This window comes from Arachis hypogaea, chromosome 18 (assembly GCF_003086295.3).
Source record: "Arachis hypogaea cultivar Tifrunner chromosome 18, arahy.Tifrunner.gnm2.J5K5, whole genome shotgun sequence".
NCBI lineage: Eukaryota > Viridiplantae > Streptophyta > Magnoliopsida > Fabales > Fabaceae > Arachis > Arachis hypogaea.
Window position 1 is genome coordinate 110,646,183 of NC_092053.1, and position 26,225 is coordinate 110,672,407.

General features: G+C 35.9%; 1 protein-coding gene across 1 annotated transcript in view; it reads left to right on the forward strand.

The window, feature by feature from the left end:
* The first annotated feature begins 22,728 nt into the window (after positions 1 to 22,728).
* Positions 22,729 to 26,225, forward strand: part of LOC112772861 (vicianin hydrolase) — a 28,987-nt gene continuing 25,490 nt past the window's right edge. The window contains exons 1-6 of the mRNA XM_025817863.3: positions 22,729 to 23,057; positions 23,516 to 23,585; positions 24,321 to 24,379; positions 24,511 to 24,586; positions 24,678 to 24,749; positions 25,437 to 25,524. Coding sequence (XP_025673648.1) covers positions 22,881 to 23,057; positions 23,516 to 23,585; positions 24,321 to 24,379; positions 24,511 to 24,586; positions 24,678 to 24,749; positions 25,437 to 25,524 — 542 coding nt within the window. The 5' untranslated portion in view covers positions 22,729 to 22,880. The remainder of the gene's footprint in view (positions 23,058 to 23,515; positions 23,586 to 24,320; positions 24,380 to 24,510; positions 24,587 to 24,677; positions 24,750 to 25,436; positions 25,525 to 26,225) is intronic.

Below are 26,225 nucleotides of genomic sequence, written 5' to 3' on the forward strand. Positions count from 1 at the left end.
TCGGGGGAAATACTTAGATTTTAGTCCAGAAAATGTGAGGTTGGCGTTCAACTTGCCAAACATGGAAGAGAACGCACGCCCCTACACAAGGAGAGTCAACTTTGATCAAAGGTTGGACCAAGTCCTCATGGACATATGTGTAGAAGGAGCTCAATGGAAGATTGACTCAAAAGGCAAACCGGTTCAACTAAGAAGACTGGACCTTAAGCCTGTAGCTAGAGGATGGTTGGAGTTCATTCAATGCTCAATCATTCCCACTAGCAACCGGTCTGAAGTTACTATAGACCGGGCCATCATGATCCATAGCATCATGATTGGAGAAGAGGTGGAAGTTCATGAGATTATACCTCAAGAACTCTACAAGGTAGCTGACAAGTCCTCCACTATGGCAAGGTTAGCCTTTCCTCACCTCATCTGCCACCTATGCAATTCGGCTGGGATTGACATAGAGGGAGATATCCTCATTAAAGAGGACAAGCCCATCACTAAGAAAAAGATGGAGCAAGAAAGAGAGCCCATTCATGGAGCTCAAGAGGCGCATGAAGCTCATCACCATGAGATCCCAGAGATGCCTCAAATGCATTTTCCTCCACAAAACTATTGGGAGCAAATCAACACCTCCCTAGGAGAACTAAGCTCCAACATGGGACAATTAAGGGTGGAACATCAACAGCACTCCATCATCCTTCATGAAATAAGAGAAGATCAAAAAGCAATGAGGGAGGAGCAACAAAGACAAGGAAAAGACATAGAAGAGCTCAAGGACATCATTGGTTCCTCAAGAAGGAAACGCCACCATCACTAAGGTGGACTCATTCCTTGTTCTTATTTTCTGTTTTTTGTTTTCTATGTTAAGTGCTTATCCATGTTTGTGTCTTCATTACATGATCATTAGTAGTTAGTAACCATGTCTTAAAAGTTATGAATGTCCTATGAATCCATCACGTCTCTTAAATGAAAAATGTTTTAATTCAAAAGAACAAGAAGTACATGAGTTTCGAATTTATCCTTGAACTTGGTTTAATTATATTGATGTGGTGACAATGCTTCTTGTTTTCTGAATGTATGCTTGAACAGTGCATATGTCTTTTGAAGTTGTTGTTTAAGAATGTTAAATATGTTGGCTCTTGAAAGAATGATGATAAGGAGACATGTTATTTGATAATCTGAAAAATCATAAAAATGATTCTTGAAGCAAGAAAAAGCAGCATAGAACAAAGCTTGCAGAAGAAAAAAAAAGAAGAAAAAATAGGCGAAAAAAATAGAAAGAAAAAAAGAAAAAGCAAGCAGAAAAAGCCAAAAGCTCTTAAAACCAATAGGCAAGAGTAAAAAGCCAATAACCCTTAAAACCAAAAGGCAAGGGCAAATAAAAAGGATCCCAAGGCTTTGAGCATCAGTGGATAGGAGGGCCTAAAGGAATAAAATCCTGGTCTAAGCGGCTAAACCAAGCTGTCCCTAACCATGTGCTTGTGGCGTGAAGGTGTCAAGTGAAAACTTGAGACTGAGCGGTTAAAGTCAAGGTCCAAAGCAAAAGAAGAGTGTGCTTAAGAACCCTGGACACCTCTAATTGGGGACTTTAGCAAAGCTGAGTCACAATCTGAAAAGGTTCACCCAATTATGTGTCTGTGGCATTTAGGTATCCGGTGGTAATACTGGAAAACAAAGTGCTTAGGGCCACGGCCAAGACTCATAAAATAGCTGTGTTCAAGAATCATCATGCTGAACTAGGAGAATCAATAACACTATCTGAACTCTGAGTTCCTATAGAAGCCAATCATTCTGAACTTCAATGGATAAAGTGAGATGCCAAAACTATTCAAGAGGCAAAAAGCTATAAGTCCCGCTCATATGATTGAAGCTATGTTTCATTGATAGTTTGGAATTTATAGTACATTCTCTTCTTTTTATCCTATTTGATTTTCAGTTGCTTGGGGACAAGCAACAATTTAAGTTTGGTGTTGTGATGAGCGGATAATTTGTACGCTTTTTGGCATTGTTTTTAGTATGTTTTTAGTAGGATCTAGTTACTTTTAGGGATGTTTTCATTAGTTTTTATGTTAAATTCACATTTCTGGACTTTACTATGAGTTTGTGTGTTTTTCTGTGATTTCAGGTATTTTCTGGCTGAAATTGAGGGACTTGAGCAAAAATCAGATTCAGAGGTTGAAGAAGGACTGCTGATGCTATTGGATTCTGATCTCCCTGCACTCAAAGTGGATTTTCTGGAGCTACAGAACTCAAAATGGCGCGCTTCCAATTGCGTTGGAAAGTAGACATCCAGGGCTTTCCAGCAATGTATAATAGTCCATACTTTGGCTGCGTTTAGATGACATAAAAGGGCGTTGAACGCCAGTTCTACGCTGCTGTCTGGAGTTAAACGCCAGAAACAAGTCACTAACCAGAGTTGAACGCCAGAAATACGTTACAACCTGGCATTCAACTCCAGAAAGAGCCTCTGCACGTGTAACATTCAAGCTCAGCCCAAGCACACACCAAGTGGGCCCCGGAAGTGGATTTATGCATCAATTACTTACTTCTGTAAACCCTAGTAGCTAGTTTATTATAAATAGGACGTTTTACTATTGTATTAGAGATCCGGAGTTTTATCTTTGGACGCCTAGTTCTTAGATCAGAGGGGCTGGCCATTCGGCCATGCCTGGACCTATCACTTATGTAATTTTAACGGTAGAGTTTCTACACTCCATAGATTAAGGTGTGGAGCTCTGCTGTTCCTTAAAGATTAATGCAAAGTACTACTGTTTTCTATTCAATTCATCTTATTTCGCTTCTAAGATATTCATTCACACTTCAACCTGAATGTGATGAACGTGACAATCATCATCATTCCCTATGAACGCGTGCCTGACAACCACTTCCGTTCTACCTTAGATTGAATGAGTATCTCTTAGATCTCTTAATCGGAATCTTCGTGGTGTAAGCTAGATTGATGGCGGCATTCAAGAGAATCCGGAAAGTCTAAACCTTGTCTGTGGTATTCCGAGTAGGATTCAATGATTGAATGACTGTGACGAGCTTCAAACTCGCGAGTGCTGGGCGTAGTGACAGACGCAAAAAGAGGGTGAATCCTATTCCAGCATGATCGGGAACCTCAGATGATTGGCCGTGCCGTGACAGGGCATCTTGGACCATTTTCACAAGAGGAGGGGATGTAGCCACTGACAACGGTGATGCCCTTGCATAAAGCCAGCCATGGAAAGGAGTGAGACTGATTGGATGAAGACAGCAGGAAAGCGGAGGTTCAGAGGAACGAATGCATCTCCATACGCTTATCTGAAATTCTCACCAATGATTTACATAAGTATTTCTATCCTTCTTTTATTACTACATTTCGAAAACTACATAACTATTTTATATCCGCCTGACTGAGATTTACAAGGTGACCATAGCTTGCTTCATACCAACAATCTCCGTGGGATTCGACCCTTACTCACGTAAGGTATTACTTGGACGACCCTGTGCACTTGCTGGTTAGTTATGCGAAGTTGTGAAGATATGTTTCGAACAATAATTCACAACCTCAGTAACAATTTCGCATACCAACAGGTAAAAGAAAATATTTACAATAACCAATAATAAGGCACACAGTTGCAATTCCCCGGCAACGGCGCCATTTTTTGACGAACAGGTTTTCTGTCGGTAAAGAATTTTTATAAAAGAAATCGCGTTGTAAGTATAGTTTCTAAACCAACAGAGAATCCTTTCGTACAAAAACTTTGGTTGTCACAAGTAACAAAACCCAATAAAATTTATAACCGAAGTATTCAAACATCGGGTCGTCTTCTCAAGGAATTGCAGGGCAGTATGATTTATTATTGGTTATGGAAAATTGTATATTTTTGGGTTTTTGGAATAATGAACAAGTAATTTAAATGGCAAGAAAAATAAATTAATAATTAGAAAATCTCTTGGCAAGGTATGAGAATTGGGAATCCTATCCTAGTTATCCTTATCAGGTGTGATGAGAATTGGATTTTGCTCCCACTTAATTAACCCTTACTAAATAAAGGTAAGTCAAGTGGATTAATTAACTTGATTTCTCAGTCCTAGTCAACTCCTATAGAAAGACTAGATTTAGAGGGGTCCAAATCAATCCGCAATCCTAATTTCCAATCAACTGCTGAGTTTGATAACTTAAGTATTACCAATTACTTAACCAAAACCAAAAGGGAAAATGAATCATAATTTAAATTGAAAGCATCATAATAGAATAAAACAATCATTAATCTGAAATACCTCGAATTATTTTAAATAGAATATTCAAATCTTAACATGAAAAGGTTCATAAGCTAATTTGGCAACATAAGTAATTAACAAATAAAAGCATTAGAGTATCTAAAAGTAGAAGAGAAACATAAAGTAAAAGAATTATTGAACCTGACATTGAAGTAATAATCATAAAATAAAAGGAATCCTAATCCTAAAACTTGAGAGAGAGGAGAGAGTCTCTCTCTCTAAAAGCTACATCTAAAACCTAAAATTGAATGTATGATTGATTGTTCTCCTCGTCTCTTCTTTTGATTCCTCCATTCTCTGGCTTATATTCTGTGTTTCTGGCTTGGATCTAGGCCAAGGAGGGGCCCAGAAATTGCTGAGGGTGTTTTCTGTAGATTCCTACACGTGGCGTCTGTCACGCGTGCGCGTGGGTCACGCATTCGCGTGGTCTGGAGTTTTTCCTTGTCACGCGAACGCGTCAGTCATGCATCCGCATCATTTGCGTTCTGCTCAAGGCACGCGTCCGCGTTGTCCACGCGTCCGCGTCGCTTGTGTTTTGCGCTAGGCACGCGTCTGCGTCGTCCATGCGTACGCGTCACTGCCTTTTCTTCAAAACTCCATTTTTGTGCTTTCCTTCCATTTTTGTATGTTTTTTTTTCTGTCCTCTAAGCCATTCCAGCCCTTTGAAGCCTGAAAATACTTAACACACAAATCACGACAACGAATGGTAATTAAGGATAATTAAATTTAATATTTTTAAAGCATAGGAAACAAGTTTTTCACATATATCATAAAATAAGGAAGGGAAAGTAAAACCATGTAATTCATATGAATAAGTGGGTGAAGAATTGATATAAACATTCAATTTGAGCACAAGATGAATCATAAAATAGGGGGTTTATCAACCACGTACCGATATTAGTTCAGTAGGCGCCCTACTAATAGCATCCCCTATGTGCCTGTGTGCGGAGAATGCATCCAACCATGCTCTAATAGGCGAATTGTTGAACCATAAGTCTCGAGTGAATGAAGTTGTGTGCTCAAGGGAAGAGAACAGAGATGCCTCTTGCATCGCGCGGATGAAAAAAAAAGCTGCTGGCACAGATAAAGAGGTCGTTCTCTTCCAATTTCCCTGCTAAGTCCCAACAGCTAAAAGGGCGAGCAAGAGAACTCCAAGTATACAGATCAACCATATTAATGCTCAAGGTATAGACACTTAAAAAAAACGAAATTAAATAACTTCAAAGTTGAACCAGATGACTGATTTCTATCATTATCCTAGTTCACTATAAATAAAATTGCAAGTGTATAATAATCAAATATACTATGCATAGGGTATTGGTGTGCATGTCATATATTGTGAGCCAAATAAATCTATAAATTAGCAGCCTCTTCTCTGGTATCGATGGCGTCAGGCGTGGGTTCTTCTAAGTCGTCATCCCTTGTCAACGAAATACCTTTAACATCATGCTTAGACAAATCAGTCAGACTTGGTTGGAGGGAAAGTTCGACTTCACAGTGTTCATTGTATTCACCCATGTCAAAACAAATCTCTCGGCTTCACACGGACTACTACACTCCAGTCCTTATTGACTTCATCGTCCACATAGTATACAAGGCGAGCCTCGGATGCAAGAATGTACGAATCGTCATCTTCACGATCACCAATGTGAATCGAATTACTAAAGTTGACATAGGTGTGGCCCAAATTGTCTTGCTTTATACCTCTACCAGACGTGGTGTTTGCCCAGATGCATCTAAACAAGGCCACGGTAAATTGACCACTGTAATTCAGCTCAATGATATCTACCAATCTTCCATAATACGAGACGCCACCAACAGCCATGTTGCTGTCACGAGCGCTTGCATAAATTTTAGAGTCGGAAGTGACACAAACCCCGCTATTCTGGGTCCTCATTCCATCCTCTATTGATAGGGTTCTAAACCTGAATCCATTGACATTGTACGCCTTAAAGCGCCTTGCCTGAATATTGGGGCCACATGCGAGCCACTGCAGTTCTCTCAAGTGTAAAGTATTTCCCAGTGGTATCTACCAATGAAATATACGTTTTCACAGTTGAGAAACAGAAAGCAAGATATTATCGAAAGTATAAATGGAAGAGCCATACAAAAGATTCACCTCATGCTTGAATCACTTGGCAAATTCTCTATGGACAACCTGGACAACCTTGTCAATGTAGGCTTCGTTTCTTTTTCCAATACTTCGTAGCTGTCTTTTTCTCCTAGCCCTAAAATCCCTGGGCATACCAGGTGGATTTATTCACAAAGGTTTTAACAAATATTACACCCGGGTACATCATGAACCTAGCTGAAATAACTGCACTTACTCTAAGAAATTATCCACAACTGTGCAATTGACCAATACGTGACGATGTGCTTGAAGTCTCTCGGTTGGTGAGAGATTCAAAAATGCTGCAGCCCCTATCGCTTTGCCAATTGATGCGTGAGCATCTTTCCTATCTTTTTCTAGTAAATTTGCATTTAATTTGTTAAGTTTTATCAAGAATTAATTAACTTTTAGCCACTATGGATGCTACTTTGAGTCTTCTACAATTATGTTTATTTTAGGTAGCATTCGGATGAATTTGATGAAGTTTCTGCAGAGAAAGAGAAGAAAACAAGGAGCTGACCAGCGAGGAGCGACGCGTGCACGTGCCTGACACGTACGCGTGATTTGGAGCTTTCCATGGCGACACGTGCGCGTACCTGACGCGTATGCGTGACATGCGCGACATGCAGAATTCGCAGAAAACGCTGGGGGCAATTTCAGGCCGAGTTTCGACCCAGTTTTCGGCCCAGAAATATAGACTAGAGCCAGGAGATAGCAGAGACTCAAGGGAGATTTACACAATAATGGTTATGCCCACTCAAAGTTAAGCGTGGACCCTACGAAGCAAGTGGTCCCCATCCATCAATTGAAGACATACTGATTGCTTTAATTAATTCTGATTTAAACTTTAATTTTTATTATAAAATAGAAAAAGATATTATTTTAGTTTAAGAAGATAGATTTTAAATTAATTAGGATTAGATATAAAAAGGGGAATTAGTTCACTTTTCATTCCATCTGACCTGGAGGGGATCTCATTCCATTCTAGACTACCAAAATACATTTTATCAGAATCCTTATTTCCTGATTGCCATGAGCAACTAAACCTCCACTGTTAAGGTTAGGAGCTCTGTTTATTGTATGGATTGATTTTATTGCTTTTCTATTTTAATTCATGTATTGATTTATGTTTCAAGAGTTGTTTTCGTTCTTTATTTTATGAACTTAGGTGGAACGGAAGTATGACCCATGTTATAATTGAGTTCATGTATAACTTGGAAAAGCTCTTTACTTGAACAACAGCTTGAAAACAAATTCTCTTAAATTTTAATTATTTGGATTTAACGGGATACGTAACATATAATCCTTTTATATTTGGGTAATTAGAATTTTTGTGGCATATAAACTAGAATTAAGCTTCACCCTCTAGTTGGAATTAATTAACCAAGGAATTGGCAGTTGATGAATTTTAGAGGAGACTAGGAAGGTCTAAGGAATTAGGGTCTAGTCACATATAGTTTGCCATGAATTAAATCTTGCATGATTAAAATAAATTAATAAGAAAAATCAATCCGGAAAATAGATAACTCTGAAGCCTTAACTGCCTTCTCCATACTTTACTCCCAACTTATTTACTTGCTCTTTTAATATTCTTTATATTGTTTAATGTCTTTTGAACACCAAAACACTATTTTCTGTTTGTCTAACTAAGCCAATCACTCAATCATTGTTGCTTAGTCCGTCAATCCTCGTGGGATCGACCCTCACTCACTTGAGGTATTACTTGGTACGACTTAGTGCACTTGCCAGTTAGTTTGTGGTTATAAATTTCCGCACCAAGTTTTTGGCGCCGTTACCAGGAATTGATAGTGATTAACTACTATCAGTTGTTTAATTTCTTAGATTAGGCGTTTTAGTTTTAATTTTTTTTATTTTTTCTTAGTATTTTCGAAAAAAAATTAATAAATTAAATAGCACTAATATTTTTCTTAATTTCTGAAATTAAGTTTGGTGTCCTCTTAGTTGTTTTATTCTTCCTAGTTATTTTATTTATTGAGTTTAAATTTCCTTTATGTTCTTTCTTATTTACTTGCATGTTTACCAAATGGTGCATTTAATTCTGTTTGGTGTTTTGTGCTAAGAAAAATAATGGAGAGAGATCACATGGGTTATTACTCACACCCAAGGAGTGATTCATATTATTATGAACGGGGAAACTACCCAAATTTTGGTTGGCAAAGTCAAAACCAAAGAAACTTCAGTGTTTCATGTTCTAACTATCAAGAACCACCATCTCGATATTCATACCAAGAACCACCATCTCGATATCCATATCAAGAATCATCATCTTTCTACCCATATCAAGAGCCACTATCTCCCTATTCATACCAAGAACCATCATCTTTTTACTCTTATCAAGAATCATCATCTCCTTCTTATTCATATCAAGAGCCACCATCTCCTTATTCATCTCAAATACCATCAGATATTGAGCTTCTCATGAAAGAATTCATACATGATATAAGGACGAGTGTCAAAAATATAGAGAAACATGTGCAGTCGATTATTAAGTCCCAGGAAGAGGAACAAGCAAATTCCTTCCCAAGAGATATAATGCAATATCCTATAGAAGAAAGTGAGGAAATCAATCAAAGGAGTTTATACTCCAATGAATTAGAGAACTTTTCACCCTCACACATGGAAGAAGAGGAAGATGCAAAAACAAAGGAGGAAGATGCACAAACAAAGGAGGTTGTAAGGGACAAAAATAATGATGGGAATCTACACTCCAATGAAGTAAAGACTGGCATAGATAGTGAGTTTATTGAACCACCAATTCAAGAAGTTCTTGATGAAGGGTACACTCTAACCATCACACAACACCCAAATTGTGAAATCAAAGAAGTGTAGGAAACTAAGAAAAGCACTGAAAAGGGGATTGTGACCAAGAAACAGAAGAAAATATCTATGAAAAAGAGAAGGTCAGAAAAAAACAATCCAACCTCTACACCAACAAGCAAGGTGGATCAAGTTAATCACAATAAAAGAAGGCTTGTTCGGAGGAAATTATATCAGGGGGCACTAATTTTCACCTCTTCCCCCTTGGAGACATTTTTTTAACCAACTGAAAGAAGAGGAAGAAAATTTAATAATCAAGTGTCAAGCTAATGACATTAAAGAAGCGCTTGTCGGGAGGCAACCCGATGATTTCGTATCCTTAGTTATTTTTCGTAGTAGTAGTTTTCTTACTTATTTGACTTTTATTGAGTTTTTACTGTTTTCTGATCATGCAGCTATTTTAGAACAGGAATTGAACACTTCAAAAAAAAACAAGCACACGACGTGCAAGCGTCGCTGACACGTACGCGTCATATGTGTGTGCGTGAAAAATAAAAGTGAACAGAGAGTTGCGCGGGAGTGGCGCAGGAAGTGTGCCTTGTGCACAAATATGTTCACGCGTACGCGTGCGTGTCATTTGCGATTTTGGCACTCCATGCGTACGCGTCAAGCACGCACACGCGTGGATGAGTAAAATCAGCATAAAAGGTATTTCGCCAGAGAGTTATGATGGTGTGGGGCTGGAACTGTGCTGGGTGCACAAGCCCCACCACGCGGACGCGTCCTTGACACGTGCGCATTATTTTCCCATCCTTGCCGTCCACGCATACGCGTCGCATGCGACACCCAATTAAACCAATTCAGCGCCTGATTTTAAATCATCCACCCTCCAATCCTAATTCTCTCTTGTTCTTTTATCCTTTTATTATTCTTTCATCATACTATATGTTTTTGTTTTCAGTTCTTCTTTGCTTGAGGACATGCAAACCTTTAAGTTTGGTGTTGTCATTACGCTTATGGCTTTTTTGCTTAATTTTAAAGCACCAAAGGGAGATGAATGTTCTTCATGGAGGAATGAGATGGCCACTAGCATAACTGAGGTGGTTGATTTTCTTTCATTATATTTCTCTTCCGTTCTTATTTGTGTTATTTTCTGTTTTCTGTTGCTTTGATTGCCTGCATGGTCTTTAGTACTTTTAGTTCTTAGAATTAGTTTCATTCTGTTATTTGTCTCATGTATCGCTCACTGAACTTGAATCTAAAAAGAAAAAGAAAAAGAAGTGATATATTGCATGAGAAATTGAGTTTATATTGAAGAATAGTCTTATTCACTTAAATGTGGTGGTATTTCTGTGACTCTAAATGCATGACATGAACAGTGCATATTTAAATTTGAATCAAAGAATGTTGATGTACAAGGAACATGAATTTAGAGAATTATTATGACTTCTCTGAAATAAACAAAAATTTAATCCTTGAAGCAAAAGAAACAGCATTGAAAAAAAAAGAGCAAGGTCCAAGGCTCTGAGTATCAATGACTAGGGAGGTCAGACATGATTAAAAGCTCAAAGAGTTGTTTCCCTAGTTACATGCTTGTGGTGTTCTTGTGTCAAGTAATCCTTGAGACAAAACATGTAGAGTCGAGATCAATTGCAATCAACAAGAGTATGCCAAAGGCTTTGAGCACCACTGTTTGGGAGTAACTGAAAGAAAAATTAGAACTTCAAAAGAGTTCCCCAGTTAAGTGCTTATGGTGTTTCTGTGTCAAGTAAAATTTGAGGCAAAACATTTAAAGTCACGGCTAGGCTCAAGGTGCAAAGCACCAAGGAAAAGAAAAATTACTGTGTTCAAGGGTTAAATTGAGTTACAAAAGATTAGAGAATTCATAATATTATCTGGATTCTAATTCCGAATGACATTGACATCCTTCTGATTCAAAGGAGAGTGAGATGCCAAAACTATTCAGGATTATAGTTGTAAACCCCACTATAAGAAGAGACATGAGCTTAATCGAACTCTCATTCTCAAACAAATTTACATCCTAAGGTTATATTAGTTTGATTGCTTGAGGACAAGCAACAATTCAAGTTTGATGTTGTGATGCGTGAGCATCTTTCCTATCTTTTCCTAGTGAATTTGCATTTAATTTTTTAAGTTTTATCAAGAATTAATTATCTTTTAGCCACTATGGATGCTACTTTGAGTCTTGTACAATTCTGTTTATTTTAGGTAGCATTCGGATGAATTTGTTGAAGTTTCTGCAGAGAAAGAGAAGAAAACAAGGAGCTGACCAGCGAGGAGCAACGCGTGCATGTGCCTGATGCATACGCGTGATTTGGAGCTTTCCATGGCAACGCGTGCGCGTACCTGACGCGTATGCGTGACATGCGCGACATGCAGAATTCGCAGAAAACGCTGGGGGCGATTTCAGGCCGAGTTTCGACCCAGTTTTCCGCCCAGAAACATAGACTAGAGCCAGGGGATAGCAGAGACTCAAGGGAGATTCACACAATAATGGTTATGCCCACTCAAAGTTAAGCGTGGACCCTATGAAGCAAGTGGTCCCCATCCATCAATTAAAGACATACTGATTGCTTTAATTAATTCTGATTTAAACTTTAATTTTTATTATAAAATAGGAAAAGATATTATTTTAGGTTAAGAAGATAGATTTTAAATTAATTAGGATTAGATATAAAAGGGAGAATTAGTTCACTTTTCATTCTACCTGAGCTGGAGGGGATCCCATTGCATTCCAGACTACCAAAATACATTTTATCAGAATCCTTATTTCCTGATTGCCATGAGCAACTAAACCTCCACTGTTAAGGTTATGAGCTCTGTCTATTGTATGGATTGATTTTATTGCTTTTCTATTTTAATTCATGTATTGATTTATGTTTCAAGAATTGTTTTCATTCTTTATTTTATGAACTTGGGTGGAACGAAAGTATGACCCATGTTCTAATTGAGTTATTGAATAACTTAGAAAAGCTCTTTACTTGAACAACAGCTTGAAAACAAATTCTCCTAAATTTTAATTATTTGGATTTAACGGGATACGTGACATATAATCCTTTTATATTTGGGTAATTAGGATTTCTGTGGCATATAAACTAGAATTAAGCTTCACCCTCTAATTGGAATTAATTGACCAAGGAATTCGCAGTTGATGAATTTTAAAGGAGACTAGGAAGGTCTAAGGAATTAGGGTCTAGTCACATATAGTTTGCCATGAATTAAATCTTGCATGATTAAAATAAATTAATAAGAAAAATCAATCCGGAAAATAGATAACTCTGAAGCCTTAACTGCCTTCTCCATACTTTACTCCCAACTTATTTACTTGCTCTTTTAATATTCTTTATATTGTTTAATGTCTTTTGAACACCAAAACACTATTTTCTGTTTGTCTAACTAAGCCAATCACTCAATCATTGTTGCTTAGTCCGTCAATCCTCGTGGGATCGACCCTCACTCACCTGAGGTATTACTTGGTACGACCTAGTGCACTTGCCGGTTAGTTTGTGGTTATAAATTCTGCATCAAGTTTTTGGTGTTCAAAAAACATTAAACAATATAAAGAATATTAAAAGAGCAAGTAAATAAGTTAGGAGTAAAGTATGGAGAAGGCAGTTAAGGCTTCACCAATCAGTGGGAACATGCTTGTCACGTTATTAGTCAGATCTTCGCTCGGTCGATCATCAACACGCAATGGTCGATTGATCCTGCTCTCAACATTATCAAGGTATCTTGAACAAAAAGTGAGAATCTCATCGGATAAGTAGCCCTTGGCAATTGATCCTTCCAGTGCTGCGCTATTACGCACGTACTGCTTGAGACGACATAGGTACCTTTACGAGCATGATATGTGTGTTAGATTGTTAGCTATCAAAATAATAGCAATGTAAATTAGACCTATAGTTTCCTTTCGATTGGGTATATCCACCTATAATGCACCGGGCCCCTAGGCGTACCTCCTCGACCAGATGCACGGTTAGGTGTACCATGACTGTGAAGAAAGATGGTGGAAAAATTATCTCCATATTACAAAGAGTGAGGACCACATGTTCCTATAGGAGAGGAAATTGTTGAGGGTCAATAGATTTACTACATAGTCGTTGAAAGAAAGTTGAGAAATCAGCCAGGACGACTGCCACTGGGGCTTCCAATACATTCCTCTATGCAATTGGGAGAAGATGTTCCATTAGAGTGTGGTTGTCGTGACTTTTCAAGCCGGATAGTTTTTGCTGCTGTAGGTCAACACAACGAGATATGTTGCTCGAATGACCATCTGAAAAGACCACATTCTTTAAATTCCTAAGAAAGACATCCTTCTGTGAATTCGACATGGAGAAAATTGCAGTAGGATACTTTCCATCTTCCCGTGGCCAGAGTTCACGCCTAATTCTCATCAGTTGTAGGTCTTTTCGAGCTTTGATGTTGTCCTTGGATTCACCACTGTCATTCAGTATCGTGTAGATTATGTTGTCGCACACATTTGTCTCTATGTGCATCACGTCCAGATTGTGACGCAATAAATTGTGCTGCCAATATGGGAGTTCAAAGAATATACTCCTCTTTTTCCAAGGAGACTCATCCTGTAATGCAACCTGTTGTCCGCGTGCTCTTTTACCAGCAACCGTTTGCACCTTGCCAAGTTTGACATGCACATTATCCAACTGTCTCAAAATATCTCCACCCGATAATGTTACAGGGGGACCCCTGACCTCTACCCTGCCATCAAATCTGACCCGGTCCTGCTGAAATCTGTGGCCTTGATTCAGAAAGCGTCGATGACCCATGAAACACCATTTCTGACTGAAGGTGAGTCGGTTAGACTCATCATCCAAGTTGCAAGTAGGACAAGCTCTCCCACCATACGTATTCCAGCCAAATAAGTTGCCTGATAAACCCATATTTTATGATATATTTTGTGCTTAATCTGAGTGATTTATTCAATCCTTCACCCACTTATTCATATTAATTGCATGGTTTTACTTTCCCTTCCTTATTATGTGATGTATGTGAAAAACATGTTTCCTATGCTTTAAAATTAATTATTTTAATTATCTTTATTTTCATTCGATGTCGTGATTAGTGTGTTGAGTAGTTTCAGATCTTCTAAGGCAGGAATGACTCAAAGGATGGAAAGAAAACATACAAAAATGGAAGGAAAGCATAAAACGGAGTTTTTGAAGAAAATGGCAGCCACGCGATCGCATGGGCGACGCGGCCGCATGCCAAGTGCGAAGAAGCAGCGACGCGGCCACATGACTGACGCGACCGCGCGCCTTAAGCAGAACACATATGACGCGGTCGCATGACTGACGCGACCACGTGACCCACGCGGACGTGTGACAGAGGCTACGCACCAGAAATTGCAGAAAACGCTCATAGCGAATTCTGAAGCCCTTTTTGGCCCAAATCCAAGTCCAGAAGGCATAGACCAGAGGTTATGAAGTGATGGAATGCATCCATTCAAGGAGAGTCTCCACTTTAGTTAGTTTTCATGATTTAGATTTAGTTTAGAGAGAGGTTCTCTCCTCTCTCTTCTCTCTTTAGGATTAGGATTTAGAATTAGGATTTTATTCGCTTTCCGGATTATCTCTTTATCAGGTTCAATATTCTCTTTTATTTACTTTTGCAATTTAATTTATGAATTCTTCCATGTTACAGATTACATCTTTGAATTAATGTTATTTGAGGTATTTCAGTTTAATCTTGCTTTATTTTATTTACATTATTGTTACTCCCATCTGAAGACATTTTTATTCCAGTAGATTTACTTTCCTCCTTTTGGTCTTGGTTAAGAAATCAGTAACTCAAGAGTTATCAAACTCAAACATGAATGATAATTGTTATCTTTGCTAATTAAATTGAACTTCAATAATCCCAATCTTTTCTTAGGAAATAAATAGGATTTGAAGATCAAACCAATTAATCCCTTGACCTTCCTTTATCTTAGTAAAGGTTAACAAAGTAGAATTAAGATTCAATTCTCATCATCATTGATAAGGATAACTAGGATAGGACCTCTAATTTCTCATACCTTGCCAAAAGTTTATTTACAGTTATTTATTTATTTTACTTGCCATTTAAATTACTTGTTCTTCATTTACTTTAATTGCTAATTAAACCATTCGCTCCTCATTCTCAAAACCCCAATTTACAATCTCTATAACCAATAATAAGAACATACTTCCCTGCAGTTCCTTGAGAAGACAACCCGAGGTTTGAATACTTCGGTTATCAATTTATTTAGGGGTTTGTTACTTGTGACAACCAAACGTTTGTACGAAGGGATTTCTATTGGTTTAGAGACTATATCTACAACGCGACTATTTTTATAAAATTCTTTACTGGAAAAAATCCTAACGTCATTGCCCAACCCTGGAAATTGCTGATTGTCCACATCAACACAGCATGCATCTTGAATATTTTTTCTCACTAACGTCATACGTATCAACACCACCCCACAGCTGCTTCATCTCTTCTATCAAGGGCTGTAGGTAGACATCTATGTCATTACCAGGCATCTTGGGACCGGGAATAATCATAGACAGCAAGAAAGAGCTGGGTTTCATACAACTCCATGGGGGTAGGTTGTAGGAGATGAGAATCACGGGCCAAATCGAGTACCTTAAGCTGAGATTTCTGAAGGGATTAAAGCCATCGCTAGCTAAGGCTAAGCGAATGCTGCGCGGATCGCCACTAAAGTCAGTATATCCTCTATCAAATGCCTTTCATGCCTCTCCGTCCCTTGGATGCCTCAAAAAACCGTCTAAGTTAGGACCTTTTTTGTACCACAACATGTCAACAGATGTCTTACTGGACATGAACATCCATTGCAGTCGTGGAACAAGGGAAAGTAACGAAGAACCTTCGCTGCCTGCGGCTTCCCATTCTTCTTAACAACCATATTGATCCGGACAATGGAATTCCTCCTAGTCTTTTGCTTCCATCTCGAGGTCCCACATCGCTTGCACCTAGACAGTTCTTGATCGCTGCCCTGATATAGCATGCAGTCATTCAGACATGCATCTATCTTCTTGTACGCAATGTCGAGCTTTCGTATGATCCTCTTGGCATCGTGCAGTAAAGCCAGAATCTTTGGATGCTCAAAGGCCTCGCCCAGTAGCTCTAGTATCATTCCGAAGGCCTTGTCGCTCACTTCGCACATGCACTTTATATGATATAGCCTCACCAAGAAAGCCAGCTTCGAAAATTTTGCGCATTCTGGATACAATTCCTGCTCTCCATTTTCAAGCAGCTCATCAAAATTATGGGCCACGTGACTAGGTTCGCTGTACAGATACAGCAACTCTTCGGCATCCCCCCCAAAATCATCGTTGCTTGAGTGTTCTTCATTGGCAACAAAACCTGGAAAGTTGAATGCCTTATGAACCATGTCGCGCATTGGATCTCGGTAGACGCTACACGGGTCAGCTTCTTGTGTCTCAGTAGATCTCTCTCCTACGCGTCTATCCCCGTGATGTGTCCAAAAGGTATACTTAGCAGGAAACAGTTTTATCAACAGATGATTGTAGGCATCCTCTCTAGTTTGGAAAAGCTGGAACCCACACGAAGGACATGGACAATGTATCATCCCATCGGATGATGCATTCGCAAATGCGAAGTCCAAAAATTTGTTCAAGCCGGCCCTGTATTCGACACTACCTCGTGGCTTTGAGATCCAACTCTTATCTATATCTACTTTAATGAAATCATATAAACGAATGAATAAAACTTTAATAAGGAAGTACAAATAGAAAATATTTAAAAAAAATTCGGGCAAAGTATCCAAAGGCATATATTAATTTTATCACAATTATTTAGTGGGAGAGTAATAACATATTTTAATTTAATAAGTAATCCCAAAGAGAGAATGGGAGAATAACTTGGAAATGAAACAGAGATAAAGGTACTTATATCCAAGATAATAGATAGCATATAAATGGTATTAGGAAGGTTGCTTACTCATGGTCTAATTCTGCACTTTTAAAAAATTACTGGAAGAAAGAATTTCTGGTTCCAAAGCCAAAAAATGGAATGGAAAAGAAGAGCTTCCTTTAAAAAATAAAAAAGGGAGGGGGGACAGAAGTTAGAGTTTAAAAATATAAGAAACAAAAATATAAATAACAGATCATAGTGCACAAAAAAACAACAAAAGCCTTAAATCTATTCATGTCGTGAGTGAAATAAATTAAAAAATGCTTTGGTGAGCATCTTTAATAGGTTACAAAGCTGCATGGTTTAGCAGTGTCTCAGAATTTGTGATCAAAACCTCATTTGTATAACTTAACGGGATGATGATATGGTATATGCCAAAAAGAGGCACGTGCCACGGACATGAACTCATTATAGCAATATGCTTTTGAGTTGTAATACTACACTATCACCTTAATTCAAATGTCATTAGCTAAACTAATCAAATCAAATTAGTTAGTTATAAACGAGTGGACATCATGTTTATTCCAACACCTCCAACCCTTGTTTTCCATCTTCTAAATTGCCTTTTCATTTTGTGGTATTTTTATTTATTAGATTTTTAGTAACACACCGTGGCTAATCAACCTTCTCTATTACGGAATATAAATTAATATATAGTTAATTAAATTCACAGCATAATTGGAAAATTATGGATCCCTCCTGAACACAACTCACACTACTTTATTAGAACTAACTAAATCTAATAACAAACCCCTAAGCTAGTTGTATGTTACAGAATCATCCGAAGAAAAGAAGTTATGACAAATACAATTTTGTTGAATCCTACCACGGACACAAATCAAGCTCATACTAAATACTTTTAGGTTCCATGTATGCTCATCAAGAAAAAAGTAAGGTGAAAAAAAAGGCTAATTAATGAAAATGAAAATCTCAGTAAAATAGACAACCATAAACCATGAAGCCTAAGTTATTAACCTCATCAACAGTTCTGTTGGATAAGAATAATCACCAGCCAAGACAAAATAAATCCATGTACAATATCGCAATACTGCCAAGAATAAAACTTTAGGAGAGTTGGTCATTGACATGACGCAAACACATATTGCTAAGATTTCTATTCATTCCCAATAAGCAAACCAAGTTATAGTACAACCTAGAAAGTGCAAATCCTAAAGCCAGTTTATTATCAGATGAATCAAGAAGTATCAGGCAGAGGCAGAAAATGGTGTAATTTTCAAGTAATCAAGTACCTGCGTCCTCTTCCTTGCACTCACGCAGGAGGAATTCCAAGTGTTCTCTTCAGTCCTAAACACTGTAATACATATAGGCAAACAAAAATTTCAGAGCTGATTCCAATTCTGTGATGAACTAACAGCATTGAATGTACTATGTGAACCTTGTATTGTTGTCAAAAAACCCAGCAGTAATGCTCTGATAAGCTCTCCCAGGTTGTGCTCAACAGAAGCTCTGACTTGTTCTTCAACAATTTGGACCTTTTTATACCAAATGCGGAATTAGATACTTTGGTAAACATGACAAGTTGGCATAATATATATATAACTTCCACATTGGCACAAGCATGGCCTTATATATAACTTCCAATCTTCTTTGAAATAGAATTATAACAAGAATGACAAGGAAGTTGCATCAATTAATAATAAAACCTCATCAAATAGATATCAGCAAGAAGTTATAGTTAAAGAAACAATGAATGAACAATCCATAGCTTCTAATATCATCAAATAGATAACAAGTGAATAAAAATATAGTAAGAAGTCTAATCAGTAGCTTTATTATATCATCGTTCATATATTAATATCAAACAAGGTTGATGTAAAATATTTCACTTGTGACTAGCATACCGCTGCACTATCATCAACTACACCATTAGAAAAACTACAACACTTGGTCATAAAAAGTGAACACAAATTGATTAGTATACCCCAAAATAAAGCCTCTATGAGTCTCAAAAAGATACACCTTTATGTGTTCTGTTTAGACCAACCAGACAAAACTTCCTCACTTTCAACTTAATATAAGGCTACATAAACAGATCAACTAGTCATATTATTTTACCAAATCAAAGATTAATACTAAGGCGAACAAAATAGTACAAATTGAAGTAATCATGAACTAATTTGAAATACTAACAGTGCTAGAACTCCAACACAATCTTAGGGAACAAGCTCGGTCAATGAAGTAACAGAAAAGCTAAACTTACTAAGGTCTTGAACAGAGTACTGATTTTTGTGCTAAGGTCTGGAACAGAGCAAGAGGAAACAAAAATGTGATTAACAAAACACAAAAGCTAAACTTAGTAACTAAGAATTCTAAAGCAGGAATATGGGGGTTATAATCTTGCATATTAATAGAAAATATTTCTACATAGTTAGGGGATAGAAGGAAATATTTAAGGGATAAAAGAAATATTTTTAACTGGGCCAATGTTGCATCTTAGTCCTTTCATCATTTTTCTTTACTCTTAACATTGACTTCATTTGGTAGCCTAGGCCTTTCGATTGTGAATAGTAGCAGGAGTTGTGTTGTTTGTAGATATATGAGTAATTGGTAAGTGTATTGGGATGAGAAATAGGTAATAATGAGATAACAGGAACTGAGAAACAAGAGTAATAATCCTAAAAAGTGTACTATGCTATAGATGATATAATACTTGATTTCTTTGCTCAGATAACAGTCCTACACATATCAAACTTTAGAACTCAAACTTTAACTTCACTTCATTTGTAATATGTGGTATCCTCATCTTACCATGTAATTTCTATAGGCAGGCGCGACCGCCCATTACTAAGCACCTACTCATGTCATACTTCTTGCTTGGATTACTTTGGTGAGCTTCTTCATTTACTAATTTCAGTTTATATAATGGATAACTGTTGTTATATTAACACTAAACAGAATTCTTGCTTCTTGATTCTTGATCGGGATATTTGGCAACCAGCTTGTGTTTCTTATTGGTCTAAACTTGACCATTCCATTACATATGCAGCTATTGCTCATCCAGCCATTCCAGTCTCAACGTTCATGCAATCTGACATTGCCAGTATTAGCCACCACCACCATGAGATAAACTCTTACATGTCCAAGTCATTGAAAATGCAACTTTGTACTGCTTTGCCATTTATCAGCACTCCAAGTTCTTATCACATCTCTTATGAGTTAGATGAAAAAACTGAGAGCTTTGGATAGATATAGTATTCAAATTCAAACAAGTATTTTATTTCATTGATATTTGATAATAGGATTCATTATTTTGGAATATAATTCTAGATATAATTGATACAAATTATCTGCTTCTAGTTTGAGGGATCATCAAATTCATTAACTTACACACTTCAAAATTGGGTGGTAGGTTCTGCTACATGGAAAGGAGTTGTCACTTCCAATTTATTTCTATGGCTTATGGTTTCAAGCAAAATTGTTGAAAAATTACCTCACAAACCTTTGATCTACCCTTTCAGATACCAGTTAATTTTAGTGAAAAAAAAAAGGAAAAATTCATATGCGAGACAGAGCTAACAAACGAAGAACAGGCTAGAACCTTACTAAAAAAGAGGGGTTTCATACATACCAGTATTGTAAACTACGAAGCTGGTTGACGATGGATCCACCGGCAACGGGAAGCACGATGCAGCTGGTAGTGGTGTCCGAAGGAGAACGGCGGCAAGGATGGGCGCCGGGAGATGTGTTTCGCGCCTCTGCCCCTTATGAGTTCGCGCGATGAAGAATCTGAGCTACGGATCTGATTCTGGAAAGGGTCGATGGCAAGAGGGAGAAGGATGGATCAACAACCACGAGACTCCACGGTCACAGATTGGGACACGGTAGAGTAGGGAAGCATTTCACGCGCTCTGCACTCTCCTTTGGCGGGTTTCTCAGATCCTTAATTTTGGGTATAATGAGGCGAAGTTGGATTATAATATCAGTAGATGGTTTGGGGTTAGCGGCGGGCTTGGTGGGTTCGACATAAAAGCAAATCGATTCGACGTCGGAAGGCTAATTTGGAGATGAACCGCAGCAATCCACCCTAAGTTGCTGCGGTTTGTGACACCGCAGGAAGTTCGGCGCAGGCATCCGCCGCGTCTGTTGTAGTGAGCTAACAGGACGACGTTGATTTTGAAGTTAAAGAATGAGATGAGGTCTTGAAACTAGAGAATAAACTGAGATTTTGAATATGAAAAATGAAGTAGTGGATGATCGATTTTAAACCAAACTTGACAGAGTTAAGGAAAGAAGAGAAATAATGGAGTAAGTTAAAAAAAATTACTGTCAAAATTAAAGAATAATTTTTCACAATCAAATCATTCATAAAAAAATAGAAAATTTTGACATTTGTAATACTTTGTCAAAAATATATATTAAGTTTTACATTTAACTGTGGCTGTTAAAAAAAAGAGGGTTGAAATAACTCTTTTCTTGTAGTAATGCAACGACATCAAGGCAAAAGTAAAGGAACGAAAGCGATGGAAAGAGTATGACAATGACAATGACAATGGTGAGACAGATGTTAAGGGGTAGAGAGATGAGAGTGACAGAGGATAATATTTCGTGACGTAAAATTTGGAATGAGGAGGAGAAACGAGAGCAACAACGAGGCAGGGATGGAGGGACGAAGAGACAATAGTAACAACAATGTCAACAATGAAGCAAAGATGGAAACGAAAGGAAGCGAAAGAGTGATAGTGGTGATATATGTCAGAAAAGGAAGATGAATGGTGGTGTTAATGCTGTTGATGATTAGGGATGGCAATTGGTATTCACGGGGGCAAGGACTCTCCCTTGCTTTCGTCCCCTTTTAGGAAATTGCTTTCCGTTTTCGTTTTCATTTTCGTTCTGTCACGGATTCTATTTATTTTCTTCCGTGCGAGGAGAAGGGTGGATATTAAATTTAAAAAATAAAAAAAAATAAAACTACGATAAAATTTTATATAATTCAACTAAAATATATATATTAAATAAAAGACAATTTAAATACATTCAACATAATAATACAAACTCAAAATCTTCCACATATAAATTAAAATAAAACAAAATAGAAAATTTTTAACATAATAACATTAACAAATTTTGATCGACGATCATAGCTCGGTGATAATACAAATTTGAATAATTAATTCGTACAAATTTATATATTATGCATATCATTAATTTGTTTCTAAATAAAAAAATTAAACATATAGAGGTGTAGTTTCACATTAACTTAGCTTGTGTATATATATAAAGAGAATATTTTAATAATTTCATATTAACAAAGATTTAGCGAGTCTCTATAGCGGGTACCTCAATCTCCGTACCGTTCTCATTTATTCGTGGGACGGATAAGGATTTTGCGGGTTTTTATTTTGCTTCCCGTCACATATTTTTTGTCATTCCTATTGATGATAGATTGGTGGGTAAAAGAGATAGTAAAAAAGGAGAAGAGAAAGAGGAAGATTGATGGAGCACAATTGAAAAAATTAGAGTATTAATAATTTAATATATTTAAATGAAATGGAGAAAATTAAAATTTATTTTAAATTTTATGGATAAAATTAAATTATATTAAATGTTTGAGATAATTTTAAAATTTTTTAAAAACAATAAAGATAAAAAAGTTTACCCTGAAATTTTAATACAAAATAATTATTGTTATGCATACTATGATTTCTTGTAGTGAGCCTATGGCTATGGGTATTGTTGTTGGTAACACATACTTCCAACCTCGAGCTTTTAAATATGTAGCATGAAAAAATCAAAGTTTTAGATATCACACAAAAGCAAAGTAATCATGAGAGTTAAATGTTCTTGCTTCATTTCCCTCCTCTCCGTAGCTACTCTTCTTTTAGCTAATGGCTCTCAAAGTGCATCTTCTCCAACTACACCACCAAGTCACTACACCGCATCTTTCAATAGAAGTCTTTTCCCTGTTGATTTTGTATTTGGTGCAGGTTCTGCTGCTTATCAGGTTCCAATATCATCCATCACATTTATATCAAACACTTAAATTACTTAAAGCTCCTTTATTTTTCTTCTAACTTTTACTGACCGCATGTATATCAATGGTTTCAAATTGTCTTAAGAAACTACTGTAAATTGCAATTACAATATTACTATATGTTGTGATGCCCTGATGCCTATACAGATGAATAACAGTAAAAATTGTACCCGCATCAATAATTACCGCTAGGTTAAAAACAATAGCTCCTAATAAGCTAAAGATTTACCTTTTTTATTTTTTATTTTTTATTTTTAGCTGGATTTAGTAGAAAGAACTAGACCTATGAACACTATAAACTGCTATCAAAAATATTTAGTAACAAAAAAAAAATTAACCAAAAATAGAGATAACTTGTTTTATTTATCGTTTATTAATTGTTGGGACAACATCATTGTCCAATTGTATATGTTAAATTAATTATTCAGTCAGAAGGAGCAGCAAATATAGATGGAAGGGGAGCAAGCATATGGGATACATTCACCAAACAAAATCCAGGTTGTTCTTTCTAGGTCTCTGATCTCTCTCATCAGTTGATCCATTTAAACTAGAACCAATAACATTGTAAAGGGTTTTAAATCATATTGTGATAATAATAATAATAATAATAATGGATATAGTGGCCATCGCGGTTCAATTTATTTATTATTTATTTTAATTACAACTCAACTTTGTGTCTATAATAACAAACTTAGATTGGTCGAGTGATTAATTAGTTCATTGTTCGTTTAAGAAAATGTAAGAGTTCGAATTCTGTCTTATGCATACAGTGATTTATTGATAGTAATAAATTAACCTACAAATAAAATTCCAATCTGAAATAGATTAGTTCTTAACTGTATCACACTGCTAGCAGATATCATGACAAAAACACACAAAAATAGAGAAAAAAAAAAAAAGAAAACTGTGTCTATTGCAATGGTTGTGGCCTATTACATTTTCTCGCATATTTGTTGTGGCCCGTTGATGTGTTCTAATGTGATTTAGATTATATAAACTAGCATTGCACTACAAAGATGATCCAATATATTGCAGTATAGTAATTGTTGCAACACAGTATTATTACAACTGCAATAATTACAGTTACAAACCACCCTTTAAAACGAACATCAATCATATATATAGATGTATGTGTAATTGTGTATGGCTAGCTACATTTATGAGAGGGAGATATCTTAATTTCAGTATTTCTTTCTTTCTTTTCTTTTTTCTTCCTCCTTTTTATATGTACAGAAAAGATTGCGGATCATAGCAATGGTGATGTAGCTGACGATTTTTATCATCGTTACAAGGTATACTTACTAACAAATTTCACTAACTTGGTTATCAAACACCATGGAATAATTGATATATAATTCTCTAAGGAAAAATTAAATATCTCTCGAGTTAATTAGAGGACTAAGCCAGTTACTTAATTTAACAGAGTGACATTAAATTTGCTAAAGAAATTGGCTTGGATTCCATAAGGTTCTCCATCTCATGGCCAAGAATATTTCCTGGTAAGATTATCCAATAAGTGGAAATTAAACTATTAATATTATTGTTGGCATTCCTTTCATGTGACATAATGGGGAAAGTGATTTCTTGCAGAGGGCAAAGGAAAAGTCAATGCCTTGGGAGTTAAATTCTACAATGATCTCATTGATGAGATCCTCTCAAATGGTCAACCTCTGACTATTTCACTAATTAATTCTTCCATCATTAGACATAATTAATCATTTTAACTAGACCTAACAGATACACGCGTTTATTTTTTATTATATGATAATGCTAATGGTGATTAGTATGAAAACAGCCATGTAACTATGTAGGGGTGAGATACACAAGAATGGTAGTTTTGTGTTTTGAAAAAACAAATTAATTTTAACCAAAAGATTAAAATAAGATAAAATAAAATATTTTAGATAAAATTAAGACACCTCAAATATGAGGAACGAAATTGAAATTTAATTTAAACTAGATGAACTAAAACAATACTTTATCCGCTTAAAAAAATTTATTTGATACTCAAAGATTTAGTTTGCATATAAATATACTATAGAAATTTCAAAAAAAAATTCAACCTTTTGAATATATTTAACCTCTAAATTATTTTTTCTTGGAGATACCAAATAAAATTATCTTTTTAAGGATAATTCTATCTATACATAATTAATTTTTTATGAATATTTTGTTTCTAAATGATATTCCAAAGGAAAGAACGCATTATCATTACAATTTAAAATTATCTAACTTTTATTTAATAAATTATAGAAATTTCTTTAAATATTTTTAAAAAAAAAATCTTATATCATTACAGTTCATCAATCAGTTTTCTACTTTTCTTATGCTAATTCTTCTTTGGGGCAGGCTTAATTCCATTTGTTACTCTCTTTCATTGGGACCTACCACAAGCTCTTGAAGATGAGTACGGAGGATTTCTTGGTTCTCAAATAGTGTAAGCTAATTCAATCAAATGGCCAAATATGAGTAATGAGAGGGAGTCAATTTTTTTTAATGAATATCTTTTACTTTTTTTTAAATTATTTTATTTATTTTATATTTTAGATTCTAAAAGATAAAATTTTTTATTTTTAATTTTAAATTTTTAATTTTAAAAAAAATTAGAATTAAAAAAAAACTAATATTAACTAATTAAAAATTATTTTTTTATACTTATTTTAATTTAATTTAATTTGAGTAATACTACATATACGATGGAAAAGTATTCAGTATCTACCAATAAAATTCAACATATAAATGTAATAAATACATAAACATTTTAAACATAATTATACGGATATTTTTAACACAAATATGCTGTTTTTTTTTTTAAAAAAATTGCACACTTTCAAATACAACAGTTTTGTTTTTTAAAATATATAATTTTTTTATTAACACACAAAAATTCAGATGCTCATTTTTATACTTGAATACACAATTCTTTAAACACAAAAAATACACATATTTATATACTTAATGTAAAAAATATATAAAAAAGATGTATTAAATACTAAATAGAGATTTTTGTATTGTACACGCATTAACTTTAATGACAATGAATAATTAATTATAAAAAAGTATAGGGTACTAATATACTCTCTATTAATTTATTGTCAATATAATTAATTATTATATTTTAAATATATATATAAGATG